The 19,039-nt window shown below is 29.8% G+C and overlaps 4 protein-coding genes across 8 annotated transcripts; 2 read left to right on the top strand and 2 right to left on the bottom strand.

The window, feature by feature from the left end:
* The first annotated feature begins 826 nt into the window (after positions 1–826).
* Positions 827–5,210, top strand: LOC122521005 (zinc-responsive transcriptional regulator ZAP1-like). The gene is made up of 5 exons (XM_043641376.1): positions 827–2,899; positions 3,018–3,376; positions 3,518–3,679; positions 3,908–4,358; positions 5,034–5,210. Exons 1-5 carry the CDS (start codon positions 1,954–1,956, stop codon positions 5,141–5,143), a joined length of 2,028 nt encoding a protein of 675 aa, XP_043497311.1. The 5' UTR covers positions 827–1,953; the 3' UTR covers positions 5,144–5,210.
* A 617-nt stretch (positions 5,211–5,827) lies between these two features.
* LOC122521004 (gamma-interferon-inducible lysosomal thiol reductase-like) lies at positions 5,828–7,761 on the bottom strand. Its single transcript, XM_043641375.1, has 5 exons — positions 7,591–7,761; positions 7,228–7,389; positions 6,690–6,887; positions 6,151–6,306; positions 5,828–6,064 (listed from the first exon to the last, which is right to left on the bottom strand). Exons 1-5 carry the CDS (start codon positions 7,666–7,668, stop codon positions 5,960–5,962), a joined length of 699 nt encoding a protein of 232 aa, XP_043497310.1. The 5' UTR covers positions 7,669–7,761; the 3' UTR covers positions 5,828–5,959.
* Positions 7,762–9,894: 2,133 nt separating this feature from the next.
* LOC122521002 (trimeric intracellular cation channel type 1B.1-like) lies at positions 9,895–13,769 on the bottom strand. The gene is made up of 7 exons (XM_043641374.1): positions 13,435–13,769; positions 11,962–12,118; positions 11,789–11,884; positions 11,639–11,727; positions 11,472–11,559; positions 11,270–11,390; positions 9,895–11,155 (listed from the first exon to the last, which is right to left on the bottom strand). Exons 1-7 carry the CDS (start codon positions 13,553–13,555, stop codon positions 11,000–11,002), a joined length of 828 nt encoding a protein of 275 aa, XP_043497309.1. The 5' UTR covers positions 13,556–13,769; the 3' UTR covers positions 9,895–10,999.
* Positions 13,770–13,872: 103 nt separating this feature from the next.
* LOC122520531 (tRNA (guanine(37)-N1)-methyltransferase) lies at positions 13,873–18,997 on the top strand. 5 transcript variants are annotated; one of them, XM_043640596.1, is made up of 7 exons: positions 13,873–13,978; positions 15,802–15,932; positions 16,538–16,697; positions 16,909–17,155; positions 17,234–17,678; positions 17,750–17,891; positions 17,966–18,997. In XM_043640596.1, exons 3-7 carry the CDS (start codon positions 16,551–16,553, stop codon positions 18,389–18,391), a joined length of 1,407 nt encoding a protein of 468 aa, XP_043496531.1. In that variant the 5' UTR covers positions 13,873–13,978; positions 15,802–15,932; positions 16,538–16,550; the 3' UTR covers positions 18,392–18,997. The 5 variants fall into 5 exon arrangements, 3 of the variants coding, with proteins under 3 accessions (XP_043496531.1, XP_043496532.1, XP_043496533.1); XM_043640597.1 differs by lacking the exon at positions 15,802–15,932; XR_006304558.1 differs by lacking the exons at positions 16,538–16,697; positions 16,909–17,155; positions 17,234–17,678; positions 17,750–17,891; positions 17,966–18,997 and adding an exon at positions 16,046–16,200 and having other exon boundaries at positions 14,405–15,932.
* Positions 18,998–19,039: the final 42 nt, after the last annotated feature.

Here is a 19,039-nt window from a genome sequence, read left to right as displayed (position 1 = left end):
CAAGTAATGCTTCGTGAAAGAAATATATATATAATTAATAAATAATTTTTAATATATTAAATAAAACGTAGAAAAAATAAATCGGTTGTTTATGAAAAATCCACTTTTGATTTGATAACAAAGTAATAGAAAATTAGAGAAAAAGAATACAATTCGATGAAAACGAACGATGATAAGTTGTAATTAATAATTATAAATAATTAATCTAAAATTGTGTGTTGAAATAACGAAAGGAATAATGTAAGAATATCATTTTAAGATAAAAACCTCTCAAAATTATTTCGTTCGAAGAGGCACGTGTCGAATCTGACTTGCTTACAATGACGACCGAGCTGTAACTGTTTCGAGTGTTTACAGGTATCTCGGAAAAAAATACGGAAAAATATTGTTATAGATTATTTCAATCGTTTTGAAAAAATCATTAACCGTTTCCGAGATGTATTTTCCAAAAGATAAAATTATTTTTTATTAGATTTGCCAAAGAAAGATAGATATTGAATAAGTCAATTAACGTCACTTCAAAAATTAGTGTCATACGTAAGTTTAAGAACGCCGGCGGCTGTTATAAATTTTCTGTATAAAATATATATTTTTTTTAATTTGAATTATTAATTTTCTTTTTTATAATTTTATTAAACAGTGTTTGTTATTTCAATATTATATAGAATTCATTTAACGTTCAAATGTAATCTTTCAAATATCTCGAAACAAGAGATATATGACTTAGACCACTTTCATAATTATGGGCACATATATGTTTATTTAAATTGTTATTTAAAAAAGAAAAAAATTGATTTGCTTCGCATGTCGCCAGTTGGACACAGGGTTGCACTATAATATGTACCATCGTCAACATAAATCGTGAATGAAAAAAATCAAAATAATGACTTATAAAAATGAATATGAAATAATAGAGAGGATTTCAAAGGGACAAGTGCATAGAACGTGTGTGCACGTTCTAGCAAGTTTCTCGTATAAGCCTGCAACAGCCACGCGAGTAGGCGGTGCTTAGGATTTCTTCTTGCGGTAGTCGTCGTATCCTCTCGAGGGTTCTTTCCTTATCGTCTTAAGAAGAAGCGGGGGAGGAGGAGAAGAAGAAGAAGAAGAGGAAGAAGAAGAAATCCCGAAGGAAGAGAGAATAGTAAAGAGAGGGGATACTTTAGGTTTGGTGTAAAAATGCGGTAGTATCTTCTCGTTCAGTCCTTGATAGTCTTCTTGCAGACGCGAGAAAGAGTAGAAATACTCGACAAACGTTACGCCGATCGTTTCTTATCAATTCAGGGTCAAACACTGACTGCTACGTTTGCACGAGCTATCATCCCTATTTTTTTGTTGTTGCTTCTTTTTCTTCTTCTACTTCTTCTTTTTCTATCTTCTTCTTCTTTTTCTTGAATTAATCAAGAAAGATTTGCATCATCTTTTTTCATCGTTTCGTTCCTTTTCGTTTCATTTATTTATGGAAAAATATAGTGATAGATAAAAAGAGAGAGAGAGAGACGAAATAAAGTGAGATACATAGATAGGTAAATGTATAAATAGAAAATATCTCAAGCGAGTATGCGTTTTGTAATACAAATAGATGAAAAACTAAGGAATAATCAATCGAGAAGACGTTAGTGCTCGCAAAATTTCCATTTATCATATCTCGTCAACTCGACGACGGTGGCGCAAAATAGCGGTGATATTAAAATACAAAACGGGTGGTATGTTTTAACGCGACTTTTCCAAGTAAGTGTACTCTAATCTTTGTTTTCGCTGTTCGACGACAACTATATACATTATTAACAACAAGAGACACGTTGTACATTACAAAATCGTAGATTAAAAATTATTACGAAATATAATATATCGCGCGCGCGCGCGCGCGCGCTATATGATCGAATGCATTGTCGTTGTTGGCGTTGTGACGTCTTGAAGAAAAAGAAAAAGAGAAAATAAGTGTTTCGTGCAGATATGCACCTACAGGATTATCTCGTCGTACAAGACAAGAACGGGGAAAACGCGAGGCAACAACGTGTTTATTCGATCAACAGGATCGATCAAGAAGAATATCTTCTTGATTCGTCGTCTCCATTGATAAGATCTACGATGAACGTTATTGGAAGCACACGAGAATCTTGTTGGACCACTACTAGTACTGCTACTACTACTACTACTACTACTAATCATCATTCCTCGCAAGTGGATAATAATATTGGATCATCCTCGCCATTTTTATCTAATTCCGTTAATTCTTGCAATAAGAAAAATGATTGGGAAGAATTATCTGTTGCGATACAATATTCCGATCAACGTTCGGACTCATTGAGCAATAACAGTAGTAACGAAGTAAACAATTGGGCCAACGAGATTACGAGAAATGGTGATTATTATGAAGACAAAACTAATGGAAGGCAAAGATTGCCATCGGTGGGAACGGCATTCTCATTTTCACGAGCTTTCGTATATCCTGATTATCAAGATTATCAGGATTATCAAGAGACAACAAGCACGAATTTAATTAACTCGATCAGTCCGCATCATCAGAACGAAGAGTTTCAAGAACTTGGTAACGCCATGCAAATTGCTACAAATGAATTTGATTTGAGTTTGATCCGAGGTGATCCAACTTCTTTGCTGGCCAACGTTGATTCATCGTCATCTTCGGCTTCAACTTATTTGGAAGAATTACAAGATCCGTTTCAAAACGTTGATGGGCTTTGTTATGCCGTTGGTCATTTGGTGTCTTCGCAATCGAGTACGTTGTCCTCGGTGAACTTTAATCAGGAAAATGTGGTTAAAGAAAATTTTGGTAATCAGGTGGTTTTACCGCAAAACGAAGGATTGCTTCTTGCCGATCAACGTGTACCAAGATCTGACGTAATATCGAAGAACGAAGTTAACGACAGATCATCCTACGGTTAGTCACCTATTTTTTTATTTCCTTAAAAAGTGATCATTGCATTTGTAATATTTAATATTTCATTTAACACAAATGGTATATTATATTGATTATAAATAATGAATTTATTTATTAGATCGTGGGACTTTGGTAGAAGAAAATAATTTCACGTCGACTTATCAATGTCGATGGATAGATTGCGGAAGTGCATTTACGGAACAAGAAAGTCTCGTGAGACATATAGAGAGGCGGCACGTAGAATCATCCTCTTCTAACGCACATGGTCACGGACGACGTGTACAGAGGGACAGAGACAAGGAAAAGGATAGAGACGGTGATAATTCATTCTTAGGACAAACAAGTGCACCGACAACTGGTCAAGATGAATTTGCTTGTCTTTGGCAAGGTTGTCCTCGTGCTAGACCATTCAACGCTAGATACAAATTACTCATACATATGCGAGTGCACAGTGGGGAGAAGCCAAATAAGTGCCCTGTAAGTTTAAACACAAACGCATTTAGCGTTTACTCTCTCTCTCTATATATATATATATAATTATTATTATTTCATCATGTTGAATCTAATTAAAATGTATTTGTTACTCGTTTACTTACCATTAGAAAATTATTATTACAGTTTGCTGGTTGTAAAAAAGCATTTTCTCGACTTGAAAATTTGAAAATTCATCAAAGATCGCATACTGGCGAGAAACCTTACGCGTGTCAGCATCGTGGTTGCTCGAAAGCTTTCAGTAATAGTAGCGATCGAGCTAAACATCAGAGGACTCATTATGATACGGTAAGATATTTATATTAATCTTATAATTAGAAAGATATACATATAGTCAAGTATATATGTGTATCATTTAATTACCATGTGTTACGATATCTTTTTAGTAGTATGTAACATATATTATGGTACTTTCATAGCAATGGGCACCATATATTATGGTATTATATTTTCTACCCTATAACAAAAACTACCTTAAACTGTAACCATAATTACATTTAATACATTTCATTATAGAAACCTTACGCTTGTCAAGTAAGTGGATGCGGTAAACGTTACACGGATCCATCGAGTTTAAGAAAACATGCAAAAAATCACGCGGAACCAACAACCCCATTATTGACATTACCAACGACCACGTTGGATAATAAAATATCTATTGGTTATAATAATTCATCGAACGCAATTACGGAACATCGTAAAGAGACAACGTTTGACGTAGCAAAACTACATCAAATACGACAAGCAAGCAGTTCGCCAATCTCAACAAATTACAGATCATTCAAAAATTCGGAATCTAGTCGAGATGATGACATTGATTTACTTTATACTAATTTGTACGAAAGTGAAAGGATACCTTCCGTTTCTTTTGATAGCAATCATCAAGAATACGTGCCGATAGAATACATGAAACGTTTTCTCATCGAAGATATAAATAATACTCAAAATGATTGTAACAATACTGGCGGTAAGATTTTTATGTATTCGTTTTTTAACATATATAAATTCATTGATTGATATTATATTTATATGTATATTGTTAAAAAAAAGAAAAAACTAAAAAAAAAAGAAGAAAAAAGATTATATTCGTAAGGATGTTTAATGGTAAGACTTATGGCACGTGCTCGTGATTCCTTTTGATTGGTAAAAAGTAACACATACGCGGAATGACGTTAACGGCTAAGTAAGATGATGACGACACGACAACGACAACGACTAACAATAAGACGATGACAATAACACTGGTGCAGCACGCTTGCTCGGTCGTTCATATTTAATCTCAGAGGAGGTTTGCCGCTTTATACTTGTGTACCCCACACCGAGTCTTAAAATAATATTCTTCACTTTTTTGTCCAACCCTAAGAACGTACGCTCACGCACGCGCCAAAACGGTCCACATAATGGACACGTGTAACACACGCGTGTACTTTTAGAATTCGATGCTTTATCTTCTTGGTATATCAACAAAAAAGAAAAAAAAAAGAAAGAAAAGAAAAAGAAGAAAAAAACCAACGTGGATCGATGTTTTAATCGATCGATTTAACTTCAAAATTTGCATACAATTTTACGTAGGGTGCATGAATTATTTTTCTATCGTTTATGTTTAATGTTAAACCTATATAAGTTATGGTTTTATTTACAGGATATGGTACGATCGACTACGTTCCTGATTTTCAAGAACTTGGTTCTGACATAGAACAAGAATTTCTTGAATTGAGTAATCTCAACGATGCCGTATTTATCGATGTTTAATGTTCATATTTTATTTTTTAATATAATTGTATTTTTTTATATTGATATATATATATATATATATATATATATATATATATATATATATAACAAAAGATCTTTTTATTTTATTTTATTATTATTATTATTATTGTTGTATAAAAGCAAACACGCGTATTTGCACAACCCCGATTTCGTGCCGCATTTACCAAAGACTTTTGTTTTTCTTTTTATTATTATCATTATTTTTTTAATGATATAGTAGCAGTGGTAATAGTATTAATAATAATAGTAATAATAACGTATATAATTTGTCGTCGTATATATACAAGACGAGATAAACGTCACTTTCCCTAGAGATTCGTTTATGTAAGTAATTTGTTCGTACTTTGCACAGCTGTACAAATTATAGCTAGAGTATAGCTGATATTTTAGTATAACTTTTTAATCGTTATCAAAATGAATGACAAGTTAACCAAGGAAGAATGAGCTTTTGTGTTGTAATATTTGATGAAAACATAATTAAAGCACAAAAGTTGTAATAACTAATTTTTAAAAGAGGGGAAAGGGATTTTTTTTTATTTCATCCTGTATATTAGAAAAAAAAGATCGTATATATTTTTGTACATAGGTGTACTTGTATGTAGATATATATATATATATCTTACGAAAAATAAAAATACATAATAATATGCGTATACAATATTGAATATTACAACAATGATATCCGTTTAACTTTAATTATATCTTTTTTCTGTTCTTTCCATCGTACACGAAAACTTAACTATATGTAAGTATTTTCTGTTTTTTTTTCTTCATATTTTTGTATTTTTTAACTTACAACGTCGAACAAGTCGAAAGTTTTTCATCATCGAGTAAAAAGCTGCAAATTAATTGCGCGAAATTGTTCAACGCGGCATTTTGATTTTCTTTCGAATAAACCTGTTGACAAAATTCATACGATGTAGGATATATGTTTATGTGATATTTGGATAAAAAATGTAAATCATAATAATTCCTATACTTACTCCGTTAATTATTATCGTTGGAACAAATGAAAGCGGTGGATTGAGAGCCCACGTTTTATCGCCGTTAGCAGCAAGCAAATCGTCTGCTAAAGAACTTTTAATACATTCTGATATACGCGTACGTGTTTCTTCTCTCAAATTTTGTTTCGTTGCGCACTGAAGATAGAATAAATGAAATATTTTTAGTTTATCAATTAAAACATTTTATTTACATCATATAGTACTTATTAAATATTAATAACATGTAATTATTTATTTGAAGATATTAATTAAGCATTCATACTAATTAAATCGTGTAATTTGTAGGAAAGCTGATTAATGACGATTAATTAATTGATTGACATAGTAATTGGATATTTAATGAAATGAAATTTTGTATATTATTATACGAATTTGCAAAAATTATAATATTATAATAATAATTTTATATTTAATGAGAAATGAAATAAAAAATTATTATCGTACAATCAATCAAGTAATGAATTATAATTAAAATAGGATAATAATAGTAAAAATAAAAAGAGTAAAATTGAACTTACAGTTTCAACTGCACTTGGTGGATATCTATCGCTCATAGTACAACCGATTAGATTAACTATTTGATCTTGTCGTTCATTTTCTTGATAATCAGATTCTATGGCATGAATAGCACAGGCTTGTGCTTTGTTACCAAGGCATTCGGAAGATCCGTGTTGGCACGAAAAATGCCATAGACCGGTTTCGGACTCGCGTGTTTGCTAAATGTTATATTTGAGATAGTCGATAAGTTAATCGATGAGTAAAATTTATCCAACATTCGATGGCCTTCATCATTTTAAAGCGATAAGAGATACTTATCGATAGTATTATATTATTATTTTCATTTGCGAAAAAATAATTTTGCATTATAATATAAATGTTTTAATCTAAATTTTTGTATATTATTCAGAGCACATATAGAAATTAAACATATTTAAAAATGAAAAATTTTTTTTAACTATACGAAAAAAATATAAATCGTTGAAATATTGTCTTTTGTTTTTTAGGATATATCACAAAGAAATGTTAGAAATAAAAGATTTCCTTGTTATCGCTTACCGTTGCTTTACCGTACGGAATGAGAGTAATTTTAAGATATTTCTTCAAGGACGTGTAACTGGGTACGAGTTGATCCCTTATCCATCTCATACTATCACCGCATAGTGATTCATAGTAAACATGAACGTTTACGAGTGTTGGTACTAATTCATCGCCGGATACCTGAGAATACGTACAAAGTAAGATCAATGGATTTTATATGGCCATGTGCTACTTTACTTTAGAGAATATAATAAAATCAAGTGTTTAAAGGGATTATTTTTCAACGGATATAATTAAACAATACTTATAACAATTTAAATATTAAATTTAGATATATGAAAAAGATCATATATTAAAAGAAATTTTATAATTAATACATACCAAAGTCACATCATTGGAAAATGCAATGAATGCGGTGATAAACAGCAAGCATCTCGGATTGAACAGGTAGCACCGCATGGTTCTTCTGATTGATAACAGAGAGTGGACAGAGGTTTAAACTTGCCTGCGTTCTTGTCCTACTGCGAGTAGGCATTAAAGTGGAGGGAGTAGTTACGAAAAGTTTTAGAGAGGGAGAAAGATACAAGATTGGAAAAAGAGAAAGGAAAGAGAAACTGCTTGGTGGAAAAGGAGGGACGGGAGTAGAATTAGAATGAGAGAGAGAAAGAGAAAGGAGGAGGGAGGTGGGAGAATGAAACTAGAGAGGTCAAAACGAAACCAGACAAAGAAAAAAGAAAATATCTAATATTGGGATGTATTAGCATACTCTACTAAATGAGTGCCATCATGTATGCTATTTGTTTTGTTGTTTGTCAACCTACGAGATTATCACTTTCCTTACGGTTATCTTAATATTTCTTTTCCTTATTTTTATTTGTATTCTTTTCTTCGTTGCATTAAACTTCTTTAATGTTAGATAGCTGTATAAATGTAATCTAATATTAGTTTTCTATAAGTCATATGTGAAATGTCAATGCATGAAAAATTCGCATTGTATATAAGAGTATGTAAGTAAGTGGTACTTGCATTCGTACAAATAATATTCTCTATAATTACGTTTTCTTTCTATGTACGGTTATTTTTACGTAACACCAATACTTGATTCTCAACCTAACGAAGTCAAAGATTTTCCTTTTTGTCAGGTATGACCTGTCGAGCAAATAACTTTCTCACGACATTTTACCGTGAGAAAATATTCTTCCTAAGATTTTACAACCGATTCTCCTAAAGTTTCTTTTTAGAGATTGGAATGTTTACTTTGTGCTTGTTTATTATCTTCTTCGTGTTAAAAAGTTTCTGATGTATTATAGCAGATAATTATGATTACGTAATTATGATTACGTGGATATATATATTTTCATATTTCCTTGTCATTAATCAATCTTAATATTCTTTCGAGATTTAAACGTAAATAAGTTGCGTTGACTTTTTGAAAAATAACCGTTTATTCAGAAGACCGAAACTAGTGCTATCTATATGTACGCATGTAAATTACTTAGCCATTATAACCAATAAGAAGCCACAATTTTAGGCGCGTGAAATGATCGTAATTGTTTGAATTTCGAAAATTGTACGAATTTATTAAATCGGCTTTTTTCAAATCATAATCTCTTTTGTTTTTCGATTTAATCGAATAAATAAATTACAGGAACTATCGTTCATATAAAAATAAAAGAAAAATTCATTAGAGTTAAACCTAGAAATATCGTTTTTATTTGGTTAAAGATCTTTTGTTTGTTGTTAAATAGTATATAGTATATCATAAAATTATAACGCTATTAATAATAATGGTATAATTTGTTTAAAAATTTTTGTTCACTTTTGCATCTGTATGATTTTCGCTTATCGTATAATATGTCTTGATAATACTTATTTTATTTAAATATTATATTAATATGTATGTATATATATTATTTATATGTCCATTTGAGTAACTTATAATAATAAAACTGTAAAATAATAAATTAGGATATATAGGGTGTTTCAAAATATGTGGAGATAATTTTAAGGGAGTTCATATCGAGCGTGTGATTAGAAAAATTATTTTTTTCTTATTTCAGCAAACTGAACCAGCCATAAAGTTGTACGCACATATCTTAAGTCACCCGGTGTACACATTTAAGGCACTACTATAGATAGTACTGGTAGATATTTATTATATATCAATGATATATTATCATTATTGGTAACTTTGTAGATTGTTATTGCAATAATATTGCTAGATTTAATACTAAATTTAAATGACTGTCGTGCTCGTGTCGAAAGGAACAAAGTTCTACTTCGAAGTCGTTGCGATGATTGTTTTGTTTAATTGAGAAAACCAGTACGATCGTTTGTGAAATGCAGTGCAAATTTAATCAAACTAAACACACGAATATATGAAAGAAAAAAAAATTTTTATATAGATATATATATATAAAAAATACACTGCTCTATAAATAAGATTTTTTTTTAATTTGATAGATCGTAATGTAATTGTCATTCGTATGTTTGTAATGATCATACATAAAATTAAAAACGTTGAGATATTGTTTGTTCGTAAATATAAAGTCCCCTATACTTCGACAAATTGTAAATACGTAGAATGTATACGACGTCTATAAAATACACGTATAATATTGATAATAATTATCATACAAATGACAACACATATTGTCTATTATTTTTAATTAACATGTTACGATATTCGCAAGCATTTTATTTTATTCATAAACATGATATTGTATTTGAGAAGTTTAAGGGTGTAAGTGTTTAACGTGGATGTGACATTTTTGTTTATAAATTTTAACAAAGTAGTATAAAAGTTTTCTCGTTCCTCTTATCGTTTAATTCTGTATAGAATGCAATACTAGGAAGTATTTGGTTTTCTTTAATATAATTATTGTTAAGATATTTTTTTTTGTATATATGTATATGTAATATGTCATATTCATAAGAATCACTCCATATGTTAAATTAATTTTTGCACTTATATATATATATATGATAAAAAGCGCATCATCCCTAAACCCCTTGCATTATGATTTAACGTGTAAAACTACATGCCAAAGTTAATGCTATATTCGATGCTTCTTATATTTGGCTCGTAAAATTCATAAATATCACCAGTCTTACGCGTTGTTATAGTGCAAGGAGTTAAATAGATTTACACTTGTATATGGAATAGTACAAAAACTACTGTTTGTATTATAGAACATACAATAGGAAATATCAATTCAGGTAACAAATCATTATTTTAAAAATATTCATTAGTTTGAGACGAACGAAAATGTAGAAGAAAAAGAAGAAGAAGAGAGACAAAAATATAGAACGTAGTTCGTCGAATGATCGAAATAAATAATTAATAAGTTAAGTTAAAAGTCAGGACACTATATATATATTCAATAATATTGCACATAAGAATAAGTTAATATGATGATTTAAAATATTTTTTCGTCTATTTGTAAAAAGAATTAATATTAGCAGTCTATCGAGTTCTTACGTCAGACTGTTTTTTTTAAAACGAGCCGTTTTTCTTTGGTTTGACTAACATTAAAACACGTATGATTAAGAATTAGTATACCTTTTTTGCTTTTTGACGATTTGTCAAAGGTCTTTTTTTTTGTTAAGACTATGCACATAATTTGACTAAAATTCAATCAAATTATTATCTTAATCTTGATTATCATTTAACGAGCGCGTCCTTTTGCTGTTTCTTTTTTACAGATATTGATCATCTGCGTCAAGAAATAATCCATAAAAACTGTATACGCGAGACAGTTGAAAGGATATTCGAATATTTCGTAAATACTTAATTTGTTTTTTTAGCGTCCGCTTTATCGTCTTTTGCTTGACCTCGGCCAAATAATTTAGCGAGCGAATCCCAAATTCCTCCTAGAAATAGGGCGCAGAATAGATTTTCAAAGGGTACGAACGGATCATGAATGCCAAGTAAAATGGAAGATAGCTGCAAAAAAATTATATAAAATAATAATAATTATAATAATAATAATAATAATAATAATAATACTTATCTATTATTCTTCTTCAAAAAATGCATATTATCTAAAGCTTATCTTACCTTGAAATAAACTAAGAAAATGACTATGCCAAAGTATACCAGTGCATGAGGAGCAGAAATAAGAGCCGTTTTCTTATCTAATACAAATATAATTGATGCAACCATGGATGCTTTTGTCGGGCTGAAATATAAATCAAATTTTGATATTACGATACTCAATGTATTTCATGACATTTATATTGAAAAAAATATAGAAACGTACAAGCTAGGTTGCATAAATTCCATAGCGGTAGGTGTCCATACTCCACGTATGAGTCGTTCAAAGAGTTTTGTAAATCCAGCACCGTTACCTATAAAATATATTATTATTATTAATAAGATCATCTGAACATCTTCTAATTTATCATTAATTTATCATTAAAGCGGTACCTTTAAGCGTTCCAATTAGTATCATAATGAGGTATGCATTCGGATAGAGTTTTCCTGCATGAGTCACTCCATCGTAAATTTTTTTACATCTATAAGAAGGAAATAAATATTATTTGTTTGTTAAGTTTGTTAATAAAATTATAAATGTACCTGTATATTTCCTTCATTCCAGAACACACAATTTTCACTGGCAAAAATTTAGCTACTTTGTACCCAATATCAAATGGTGTATAAAATACTATATACCTAGAAAATACATATATATTTAGTAAGAATAAATCATGAATATTTTGATAAAGGTATATTATGTTTTGTATACCAACCAAACAACGGTTGCGACTATAACTTGCGGTGTGTTTTTTAATGGCGCTAAAATTGGTTCGCCTAATAATCCGTTGCAAAGCATACTGCTTGCAAACACAACTAGCATCGTCGAGAGCCAACATGATAATGGATGCTTTCTTGAGAAAGCTTGTGCACCTGTCGTATCAAAAAATAATATGCATTAGCATTGAACTCTTTTCTATACCAATGATAATATAAATAATAATAATAATAATAATAATAATAATAATAATATCATTTCTATAAGATAAAAAAAATTTCGTAGATTTATTTTAAAAACTAAAACTTAATTATACATGCAAAATAAAATGAATAAAATTGTATTAAATTACGTTAGCTGTTAGACACAAGAAGAAAATGTGACAGAGACTTCCTTGAATTGAATTTCATTTTTTTTTAGTAAATATATATCGTTAACAATGACGTCCTTCGTGCTTGATCGAAAGTTATTAAGAAATCATTTTCTGTTATTCAGGGTAACATAGACATTATGTAATTTATCCATAGTGGCGTTAAGTATAATACTTAGAAAAATTCACATATTTTATGTTATTATTAAACGACACGCAATTATTACCTGCTAATAAAAAAAAATAATAATAATAACAATTATAAAAAATAATGTTAATAAAAAATTAAAAAATATTATATCAAATCTTCAAGCAATATGATCGAACCTACGACTATTTTTATTTAATTTTTTAAATAAAATTACAAATAAATAATTAAATAAAAAATAATTAGAAAATATCGATTATATATTAAATAAGCACTCTAAAAAATATAAATAACGTTATATATTTAATATCATAAAATTGATTAAAAAAAAATAAAATTTGGAATTTTCTCTAATATTTAACATAATTATATAAGATTTTCTCGCACACAAACACACATGCCAGATTAAAATACATAATATTATCTTTATAGCAGTATTCTGAAAATAGATTCCACAAATTGGACACTTTACTTAATTATAGTCATGCTACGAGATTTAATCTAATACACTTTTGCCTTAAATTAAAAAATCATTTTTATTATTTCAATACATTTTAATAAATAATAATAATAATAATAATAAAACGCGAAAAAAAAATATATATATGTAATATTAAAAAATAATTAAATAAAATCTTTTAATTAAATATAAATCACAGATAAATTAATGTTTTGATGAAATGAAAAATACAACGTATAAAACAACGTAAAAATAGGTGAAAAAAAGAGAATTGTTTAGATTAATTAAAAAGAATATTTTTGAAATCACGAAATTCTAATAAACATTTTCGTAATAATAATAAAAATAATAAATATATGTAAAATAATGATATAACGTGTTAGACGATCAGGTTTGTCGTGAAAATGATTGGAGAGTACCGTAGAAGCTATCTCGGGGCATAAGCTCGGTGAGATCTTTAAATTTAGATTTAGTCTGGTAGGCTAGGACTTACCGGGTCCCAAATCCTCTCTGACGTGTAGAGCACAAAGTAAAGAATGAGCGATGTCGAAGTATGGAAACATTTTTAATTTAATGACCTGATTGGCCATATCCAAGAACGCTTCGGCATCCATTTTCCTTGATTTTACTGATTTTATTGCTTTTTTATTACCTTAATGAGAGTAAGCCGATTCGTATTATTTTTAAAAAGGATTACGGAGTACCCGCGTAACGACGCGTCGTCTGATAGAATTACTCGTCGTCTGCTAGCAATGGCACACGATTGCGGCAACTTGAAAAAAAAAAAACAAAAAAAAATAATAGAAAAGGGAAAGTACATTCTTATCGGAGTCAGTTTACATTCGCGTTGGAGTTGATATTCTTTTCCAAAAGATGGCGGTATATTTATGAAGGGAACTTCCTTACCGATAGACGATAAATTATTTTTCTCTGCTAGAGGACGTAAAGTGACAACTCTTCTAAAATCATTCAGTCTAGTGCAACGTGATTGAATTCGTTATTATTCTTTTACATATTTACGTGAATAAATAATTGAGGTAAATTATTCTTTCTTTTGGTTAATATAAAATTTTAATAATACTATATAATTATTGTTATATGTTAATATCTGTGTACATGGTTTATTTCTTATTTATGAAATGTAACCTACATGGTTATTAGATTCAACGAAAGTTAAAATTGTTAAGAATACACTTATCAATTGTTTTTTGGAAAGATGTTAATAAAAATCTATATGATAGTTTTAAGAGAATAAATAGTTATATTTTAATATACAGGATCAGATACTCTAGCAAAATTTTATGTTGTTTGTAACTTTCATGTTTTTTTGTTTGCTTTTTATATTGTCTTCTAATAAATTTTTCATCGTTAATATTTTTTTCTCATATATTATTTAGTTAAATAATGTTTTTCTGTAATAATTAATTAATTTTGATATTGTTAAGCAGTGTTTTATCCTGTAGATGGTGAGGCCCTCAGTTGCTATACGAGGCATTGCTGTAGTAAACCAGCTGCATTGCTTTAGCAAAACCACTATGACTTCTTTGCTGGTTCCTCCAGTATCGGTACGCGGTATGAAATGCTTGGACCGCGATGCATTTACGACTACCATTGAGATTCCTTCGTTGAAATTGTGCAAAGTTAAACTTCCAAAATACATGCCTATATTAAAAAAGTATTTGCTTAAGCTATATTCTTTAAAACCGGTTCAAAATGTGGATGACGTTAATACTATTGTCTACCTTAATCCAAACATCATTAAAAAATTTGAAGATATCGACGAAGCTGACAGAAAATTATTGATAGATCAATATGAATATTCAGATAAAACTCAGCTGACGTTAAAATATGAAAACTGGAAGTCGGAGGATATATTAAAATCCGTTCTTCCAGAGGACATAGAAACGCCCACGTCATTTAGTCAAATAGGGCATATAGTACATTTGAATTTGCGTGATACGCAGTTGCCTTACAAAAATATCATCGGTCAAGTTTTCCTCGACAAGATACCAACTGCACTTACAGTTATTAATAAAACAAAAAACATAGACACAACATTTCGTCATTTTACTATGGAAGTATTGGCCGGTGATGAAAATACTATAACAACAGTCAAAGAAAATGGCAGAACGTATCAATTTGATTTCGCTCAAGTCTATTGGAATCCTCGATTATCTACGGAACATATGAATTTATTGACATTCATGGAAAATAACGATGTCTTATATGACGTCTTTGCAGGAGTCGGACCTTTTGCCATTCCTGCGGCTTGTAAAAAAGTTCGAGTATTAGCTAACGATTTAAATCCTGAATCATACAAGTGGCTACAGAAGAATGCAGATATTAACAAAACCAAACGTAACTTGCAATGTTTCAATTTGGATGGTAGAGATTTTTTAAGAGATGTTGTTAAAACTGATATTCTCAATAGGAGGGAAAATAAAATGACTGGTAAAGAACATATAGTTATGAATTTACCAGATTCAGCTGTCGAGTTTTTAGATATACTTCCAAATTTGTTTAGCCCGGAAGAAATAGAAAAAGTTTCTTCTAATCCACCTATAATACATCTTTACTGTTTTGTTAGATTACGAAAAAATGAGAATCCTTGGAACAACGCTATATTATTAGTAGAGAATAAACTTGGATGCAAGTTGTACCAAGACTCGTTGGTCGACGTGCATAACGTCAGAAACGTTTCTCCGAAGAAAGAAATGATGCGTGTATCGTTTTTATTGACTAAAAATATACTTAAAGGCGAGGAGCCAGCAATGAAGAAAGCAAAACTAGAAGAAAATACCGATTCTTGTAATTAATTGTAATGATAAATAATAGAGATTACTGTTTAATTGTTGTACAGAATAAAGAACGACGATGAAAAAGAAAAACAACAAAGGCTCGCATAAGACCAAAACTGTATTTCAATTACCAACGACGCGTAGCATTAAACTGAAAGTCAAAGCTGAGAAAATGGCAAAAAAACTGAAAAATGTAAGTTAATACTATTGAAATATTATAATTGATATGTGAGAATACATTTCTTGATATAACAACAATCGTACAAAAAGAAAATATAAATAAACAGTTAATATTTCTCTCATTAGTTAGATTTGAAAGCAAATAAATCGACGACCAAAACAACTAAAAAGACGAAAGATAAAAAGTCGCTCACTGACAAAACATTGAAAGACTTGTGTCAAGAAGTAGTCATAGCAGCCCTTAAGAAGAATAGTAATACTGGAAAAGTAAAGAAGCAAAAGAATAAAAAATTAATTAAAGGTTCAATGCCGGTAGAAACAAATAGAATGACAGCATTGGTCGAACAAATGCAAATATGAGAATTTATTATTTTTTTAACTTCTTCCTGATAATAAAAAATATATTTGTTATATTTGTTGTACGAATAAATAAATATATACGAATATGCGTATATAATTGAACATATATGGTTATTTTTTTGTACTATCTCTTTCCTATCAAATCCTGTAATATATAGAACCATGATAGATTGTCATTTTCATGCATATAAATCATAAGTAAATATAATCAAGCGATGTCTTCCGTTAACATATCTTTTCTTATCTGAATTTGCTTAGAGATTACATTGGAATGGAGCACGTGTGTACAGCAGGGCTGATCGTAATTGGCGATGAAATCTTGCGCGGACAAATCGTAGATACTAATACATCATATTTGGCAAAAAAATTAAGAAATACAGGAGTGAAGCTTTGTAAAATAACTGTGATACCTGACAGAGTGTGTATCAAAGAATTTTTTATATTTTATATAAATCAAATTTTTTTTTATATACATGCATACACAAAGAGCATTAAACAATAAAACAATTTCATTTCATTTACTATAAGTGTTATTTTTTTATTTTCTAACATAATATCGTTGATCTATAACTCATATGTGCTTTTCATACGTTATAAGCAATTTAACTAATTTTAGGTTTTTGTAATAGGTAGAAGAAATTGCACAAGAAGTATCTGACGCATCAAAAAAATATTCCATTGTATTTACGTCTGGTGGAGTTGGTCCTACGCGAGACGACGTTACCTATGAAGGTATTGTAAAAGCATTGGAAATAAAGCTAGAGGTTCATCAAGAGTTGTTGAATTTTTACAAAAAATTACTTCCTGGAAAGACAGAAATAGAACGTTTATCTATAGTACCGAGTCCTTGTGAGATTATCTATGTTAATTCAACTGGTAGGTATCACTTTTTGTGAATTTATTAGTCAAATAGTAACAGATTGGAAAGTACAAGATTCGTACGATCTTTTTTAGAGGATTATGCAGTGATCAAAACATCGAATATTTATATTCTTCCCGGTTCTCCAAAATATTTTAAGCCTGCAGTAGATACAATTATGTCTAAGTTGGTTAAAGGCAATCCATTATATTTTGATTATGTCGATATTCAATCAGACGAGTTGTCGTTAGTTAAAATATTGGACGAACAAGTACAGCATTGGGAAGGTAAAGTGAATATAGGAAGTTATCCCCAGAGAAAATCAAGTATCGGGAATCCTCTTTTTGTAAGAATTACATTTGAAGGACTTGAAAGTGATGTTACAGAAGCAATGAAAAAGTTAATTTCATGTATACCAATGAACATCGTTTGGAGCACAAGAAAAAAATTTTGTATAAAACAAGCGAAGCTGATTATTAATAATAATAAAGAAGAATATGTACAGAATGCGATTGTCGTTTTGAAACAATGTTACGACAAGTAAGTTTATTATTGCAAGTATTACGAACAATCACCCAAGTATCTAAATGTTTGTAATATATTTTTTATAGATATAACGCAAATGAAATTTTTCTAAGTTTCAATGGCGGGAAAGATTGCACTGTCTTATTACATTTGACTGCCTGTATTTGCGCGTTACGCAAAGTTTCACCGCCATTATGTTTATACGTACCATTTGATCCATTTCCAGAGGTATGAATATATCTAAGCTTATTCTTATAGTAAATATGATAAATAATTTGAATACTATTGGTATTATTTTATAGATGGAAGCGTTCATAGAAAAAGCAGCTTATTATTATGGTTTAGAATTAATTAGAATGGAACCACCATTGCGTTTGGCTTTGGATAAACTTTTACGCAACAAACCGTACTTAAAAGCGAGTCTAATGGGCATGAGAAAGGGAGATCCTGGAGCAGAAAAATTAGAAGCATTTAGCGTTACTGATCCAGAGTGGCCAAATTTAATGAGAGTCAATCCAATATTAGATTGGTCTTATTCCCAAGTGTGGCAATTTTTGCTCGAACACAAAGTGCCGTATTGTTCTTTATACGACAAGGGTTACACGAGTATCGGCACTAAAACAAAAACACTACCAAATCCTTTATTAAAGGATCCTCAAAATCCATCTACTTACTTACCAGCATATACTTTAAGCGAAGTATCTGCTGAAAGACAAGGAAGAAATTAATGTCGACCATTATTAGTTTCAATTATAGTTCCATAATGTTTTTGTTCATTTGACTTATAACCTTTGATTTTCTCATTTCATTTTATCTCTTATTAGGAACATACCTTTTCAGTATTTTATTTAAAAATATTACGAAAATAGTATAATTAACACACACGCACGTACACACAGAGTATGATCGGCGTGATTATATGAAGAATGTACGGGATAAAGTAATCTAAAAAATATTAATATATAAATATAAATATTAATATATATAAAATCTTTATATGGAATGTAGAAGACAAGAACTGTCATTACGTTGAAAAACAAAAAAGTATATGCATATTTCCAGAGAAGTAGAATTTGATAAAAGTATCAATTCATTTTGATTACATTTTTCGACGAATCTACACTAAAATAACACTCGAAATCAACTAATAAAATAAAATAAAATAAAATAAAATAATATACAATATTAGCAACGAAGAAAAGAATTATGAAGAAGGAAGAAAATAAAGATTGATACTGCAGTTGTAACAATTGATTGATTTGACTTTGAGGCTTGGTCTTGCTGACCAATGGCAACCAAGGGGATGATCCCCGGCTGATCCTCTAATGAAGCCACATCATTCTGCCGATTAAAGGTTTCATGGATTTAATCAAGAC

Source organism: Polistes fuscatus, unplaced genomic scaffold (genome assembly GCF_010416935.1).
Source record: "Polistes fuscatus isolate 324 unplaced genomic scaffold, CU_Pfus_HIC Scaffold4, whole genome shotgun sequence".
NCBI lineage: Eukaryota > Metazoa > Arthropoda > Insecta > Hymenoptera > Vespidae > Polistes > Polistes fuscatus.
This window is presented reverse-complemented; position numbering and strand designations above follow the sequence as displayed.